This window comes from Geotrypetes seraphini, chromosome 3, assembly GCF_902459505.1.
Source record: "Geotrypetes seraphini chromosome 3, aGeoSer1.1, whole genome shotgun sequence".
NCBI lineage: Eukaryota > Metazoa > Chordata > Amphibia > Gymnophiona > Dermophiidae > Geotrypetes > Geotrypetes seraphini.
Genome location: NC_047086.1, coordinates 69,586,708 through 69,592,707, shown reverse-complemented (window position 1 = coordinate 69,592,707; position 6,000 = coordinate 69,586,708). Strand labels below are relative to the sequence as shown.

Sequence of the window (6,000 nt, the reverse complement as noted above, 5' to 3'; positions counted from 1 at the left end):
CTGCCCCATGCACGTACTCTGGGATGCACCAGATATGGCAGTTTACCCTATAAGGGAATTGCTTCCTTATATGGTAATATGACCTTGCCCAATGAATCCCAGACGGCACCGATGAGGGCAGGGTGTTACTATTTTGCCGATGATGGCACTTGGAGGCAGGAGCAAGTGGGCTTTGCTCTTCCCAGATGCAAGGTATAGAGCCTGGAGGAACTCTTGGCAAGGGGAGTTTTGTTATTTTGGGATGAGGGGAAGGAAAGAGGGGGATGACTTGCAGTAGTAAAAATTTGAAAAGAATGAAGTAAAGTCTTATTCAAGAGGCTACTTGGATTCTTCAAGTAATCAAGTGGATTATGGACAAATTCTACTACAGAACCACTGAACAGAAGACATAGTACAATTGTGGCTAACGTGTTCAATGTGTTAAGTGAATTCCAGAGATCATGTATATGGAGCATGCCCCTAACATCCATAAAGAACAAAACAGAGCAGAGCTAAGCAACCATAAATTTGTTTATTTGGGATTGATGAACCAGGAATTCCAGGACTTGACTTTTCTGTTTTTAAATAATGTGCATGTATTTTTGCACACCACTTTGGAATAAAGCAGTTTATAAGTCTAAAATAGATGGAAAAACAATTTATTCCAGCAGCTTTTTTTCTACACTTGCACACTAAAGGTCCGATTTGCTACTTTTTTTCTCTCCCACACACAGAATGGAATGTCTTATTAACTCAGGCTATAAAATGTTTCAGTTTCTATAGAAAACTACCCCATTTATATTCCTTATGTTTTGTATTTGCTTTTAAAGCTCATGATTAGAAATATAAAAAACACATTTAGAAAGCAGCTAAGTGCACTTCTTGTATTTTGATGACGTTACTGAACATCGACTACAGCTGGAAAACTCTCTTTACAATTTTTACATAGTTCTCATCAGGTATCGGTTTCCTCTGGCTACCGGGCTGCAGGAATTTTGCAATGGTCGGAATATTGCTGATCCTGACTTCGTAATCCTGAAAAAAAACAAAAAAAAACATAAAAGTAAATATTCTGTCTGTTTCTACTTTATTTTAACATTTTATGTACATGTAACCATTTTCATATAAAACGGTATAGAAATTTTTTAAATAAATAAAATCTAAGCACCACACTAAAAGAAAATCAGTTTAGCCAATGGACAGGAACACACCCCTCGCTCCCATGTTTATCTTCTGCCTATCAAGAACTACACCACAGGAGTATTACATTACATTACATTAGGGACTTCTATTCCGCCTATACCTTGCAGTTCAAGGCGGATTACAAATGAGCTAACTGGACATTTCCAGTGAAGTTACAACAGTTTTGTTTTTTGTTTGGTTACAAGAGAGGAGAGGTACCTGGATTAATTCCGGAAGAACTTGCAAATTGGATATTAAATTGACTGTACGTTACTGTGTGATATAACAAATAGATTACGGTTAGAGTACAAATAAAATTACGTTACATTTCAGGGATCTGAATACTTGGTTGGTGTTTTGGGGAGAAGAGATTATTTAAGTGGAGGTTTTGGGGGAGAATTTATCCAGGGGGAGGGGGGAAGGGTTGGGTTAAGATATCTGGATACATTTTTTGAAAAGTAGGGCTTTGATTTCTTTTCGAAAAGTTTTGAAGTCGCCCGTTGCCATCAACAGATTGGAGATGGAGTGGTTAAGTTTTGCTGCTTGCGTCGCCAGAAGGTTATCAAACATCTTTTTGCGCCGAGTGCCCTCGAGTATAAAGCAATGCTCAACTACAGCTGTCCGAAATCACTGCTAAAAACTGTTTAGACATATGCCAATTGCTCTTTCCTTAGGTTGCCCACACACTGGGTAACACTCGCACCTACCACTGGCTTACAAGGGTGTCCATCATACCGTCTGTTAATGCAAGCAATCTCTGCCATGTCAGTTTCAACATAGATTTAACATAGCAAAATCAAGTCACTAAATAAGAACATTTTACCCATTATTCCTTATGTTTTTCTCCTTTTCCTTGCCCATCATTTCATCGTAATCCTTCCCTATTGTTCCTTTCCTCATGTTCTGGTCTTATCTGCAGTGTCACTGTCAGTTTGCTAGTTTTAATCCCCTCTCATATTTTTATTCTATTGTAAACCACTTAGATTTTAACTGCTCTGCTGAGAAAAAAAAAATACAATAAAACCTTGGTTTGCTTGCATAATTCATTCCAGAAGCATGCTTGTAATCCAAAGCACTCGTATCAAAGCGAATTTCCCCCTAGGAAATAATGGAAAAGCAGACGATTCGTTCCACAAGACCTTTCTCGTTTAGAGCAGCATCAGAGAGAGAGAAGAACCATCGGCTCAGTTGTGACGATGTGATGCGTGTATACTGTATGTACTCGCATTGCTAAGACCTTGCTCGTTTAGAACAGTCACTACACTCCCGCAGTGTCAGAGAGAGAAGAACCATTGGCTCAGTTGTGACGATGTGACGCGTGTAAACTGTATGTACTCGTATTGCAAGACTTTGCTCGTTTAGAACAGTCACTACACTCTTGCAGCGTCAAAGAGAGAAGAACCATCGGCTCAGTTGTGATGTGTGTATACTGTATGTACTTGTATTGCAAGACCTTGCTTGTATATCAAGTTAAAAATTTAATAAAAATGTTTTGCTTGTCTTGCAAAACACTTGCAAATCAAGTTACTTGCAATCCAAGGTTTTACTGTACATCCATTGGAACATTTGGTCTGGTGGCATTCAAACTTGGGTTTTGATAAACTTGGGTTTTGGTGGGTTATATTTTTGTAGTTCTCTTTTCGGCTCACCAAAATCAGTTAGGCAGTAGTGTAGCCTTTGGAGTCTGTTAAAGAAGGAGGGACGAGGACATTCTCCTTCTGAGAGAAGAAAAGTAGAAGACATATCTTTGGGTAAGAATACATTATTTTGCTCTGAGATTTGATAGATTTGGAAAGAAAAGCACAATTGTAGGTTCCCTTCTAAAGACAGTTTAGATCTTAAAAGAACAAACTTTTAATAAAATACTAAGGCTCTCTATACTAGTCTAATATATCCCTAGTAGCTTAATAAGATTAATTAATTAGCTCAATAACAAGTTGCAGACAGTAGTCCAGCAGCAAGAGAGTTGCTATCCAGTCTTTTGCATAGAGTGTCACATGAATGACTTTCTCCCAGCTGGTGAGAAGTTCTGTGTGTGTGCTCGCTGCAAAGAGCTCCTACCTCTCAGAGAACGAGTGTGTTCCCTTGAGGCTAGAGTAGCAAACTTGGAGGAGCTGAGGGAGACAGAGAAGTACATAGAGGAGACTTACAGGGATGTTAGAGAGAAGTCCCACCTCCAGTCTGGTAGCCCCTGTGCTGCTTTGGAGGAGAGAGGTCTCCTAGAAGGACAGCATCACCCTGGTAAAGTAGGAAATAATCCTGTAGCTAGGACCCGCCCACCATGGGATGCAATATCCTCTTGCACTGAAGATGTGTCTCCAGGGGCTTCTGCACAGGAGGAAAAAGTTAGGACAGCAGTTGTAGTTGGTGATTCGATTATTAGGCATGTAGATAGCTGGGTGGCTGGTGGGCGTGAGGATCACCTGGTCACTTGCCTGCCTGGTGTGAAGGTGGCAGACCTCACGCGTCACATAGATAGGATTTTAGATAGTGCTGGGGAGGAGACAGCTGTCCTGGTACATGTAGGTACCAATGACATAAGAAAATGTGGGAGGGAGGTTCTGGATGCCAAATTTAGACTCTTAGGTAGAAAGCTGAAATCCAGATCCTTCAGGGTTGCATTTTCAGAAATGCTCCCAGTTCCACGCGCAAGACCCAAGAGACAGGTAGAGCTCCAAAGTCTCAATGCGTGGTTGAGACAATGGTGCAGGGATGAGGGATTTAGATTTGTTAGGAACTAGGCAACATTCTGGGAAAGTGAGATCTTGTTCCAAAAGGATGGATTCCACCTTAACCGAAATGGAACCAGGCTGCTGGCGCTAACGTTTAAAAAGGAAATAGAGCAGCTTTTAAACTGAGATGTGGGGAAAAGCAGATAGTCACCCGGGAGCGGATGGTTCTGTGTGAGGTATCCTTGGAGGATACTACTGAAACAAGATATTTAGGGAGTCCCAGTAGAGAGGTTCCAATAATGGTGAAAGAAAGCCAGGAGGGTTTAAGAGGAAGGCAGAGTAAAAGACTCAAATTTTTCCTGTCTCTCAGCAGCCTGTAGTTGCAAGGAAAAAACACAATTTGAAGTTTCTGTATGCAAATGCTAGAAGCCTAAAAAATAAAATAAGAGAGTTAAGACTATATAGCACTAAATGATTAGGTAGATATAATAGGCATCTCGGAGACCTAGTGGAAGGAGGACAATCAATGGGACAATGTTTTACCTGGGTACAAATTATATCACAAGGATAGAGTAGATCAAATTGGAGGGGGGGGGGTTGCACTATATGTTAAAGAGGGAATTGAATCAAATAAAACAAACATTCTGCATGATAGCAGTGTGGAATCCTTATGGATAGAAATTCCATGTGTGAATGGAAGGAATATAAAGGTTGGGTTATACTACCGTCCCCCAGGACAAAATGAGCAGACAGATGAAGAAATGTTTTCAAAGATTAGGAAAGCTGGAGAAATGGGCAATACTATAATGGGTGATTTCAATTACCACCCCAAAAAGCGCCCTAAATGGAGCAATCGGGGGTCTCTCGGGACACTGCAAGGCCACACATACACCACTTAACACACCACAATCTGGAAAAAAAAAAAAAAAAAGAGAGACATAAAAAAAATGTGGAGAAAAAGCCTCAGTTAAGCTTCATATGTCAAAAAACTCCACTCTTGTGTCTTAAATGTATTCAAAAAATTAGTGGTGGAAAAAATGAAGCACAGTAGCAGCCCCAAAAAATACACCCTACATAAGCACGCCAAAAGTATCATAAAGTCATTGTGTGGAAACATTTTTGCAAAACTAAGAAACAGTCATAAGCATCGCAACTTGAGCTAGGAAGGTAAAAAAGAAGACTTAGCTACAAATGAAGTCCCAGATGTATTCAATCGTACTTGATCACAAGCACACGCCGCTACACGGATTTCAAGGCCAGTCAGCCCACCCGACAGAGAAATCTCTGTTTCACTTCTGCTGCGTCAGGGGTGTAATCTTCTAACATCAAAGGCAATCCAACACGACCCTCCAGGCAAAAATACTCACATCATCCACAATCAATGTAATACTGACAGCAGGAAACGCTGTGAGCCCCATTTCTTCACTTCTTCCAAGCTCCGCCTCTCCAGATCCAAAGACCAATCATCATGCAGATACACTTTTCAACCAATTAGAAAAACGTTAATCAAAAAATGCCGCCCATTCAATCCCGTTGGTTGAATGGATTGTAATAGGTAAATCCAGCATTGTTCCAGCGTGGATAAGTGTAAAGTGATGCATGTTGGTAACAAAAATCTCATGCACGAATACAGGATGTCCGGGGCGGTACTTGGAGACACCTCCCAGGAAAGATAGTTGGGAGTTCTGATCGACAAGTCAATGAAGCCATCTGCGCAATGTGCGGTGGCGGCGAAAAGGGCAAACAGAATGCTAGGAATGATTAAGAAGAGGGATCACGAACAGATTGAAGAAGGTTATCATGCCACTGTACCGGGCCATGGTGCGCCCTCACTTGGAATACTGTATCCAGCACTGTTCGCCATACATGAAGAAGGACACGGTACTACTCAAAAGGGTCCAGAGAAGAACGACTAAAATGGTTAAGGGGCTGGAAGAGTTGCCGTACAATGAGAGATTGGAGAAATTGGGCCTCTTCTCCCTTGAAAAGAGAAGAGTGAGAGGGGACATGATTGAAACATTCAAAATACTGAAGGGAATAGACTTAACAGATAAAGACAGATTGTTCATCCTCTCCAAGGTAGGGAGAACGAGAGGGCACTCTCTAAAGTTGAAAGGGGTTAGATTCCATACAAACGTAAGGAAGTTCTTCTTCACCCAGAGAGTGG

The 6,000-nt window shown here is 41.1% G+C and overlaps 1 protein-coding gene across 3 annotated transcripts in view; it reads right to left on the bottom strand.

Annotated features, from left to right (window-relative positions):
• Positions 1-468: 468 nt before the first annotated feature.
• Positions 469-6,000, bottom strand: part of LOC117357414 (glutathione S-transferase A4-like) — a 55,261-nt gene continuing 49,729 nt past the window's right edge. For all 3 annotated transcript variants that reach the window (XM_033937954.1, XM_033937955.1, XM_033937956.1), the window contains exon 7: positions 469-1,014. In XM_033937954.1, the coding sequence (XP_033793845.1) occupies positions 892-1,014 (123 nt within the window). In that variant the 3' untranslated portion in view covers positions 469-891. The remainder of the gene's footprint in view (positions 1,015-6,000) is intronic.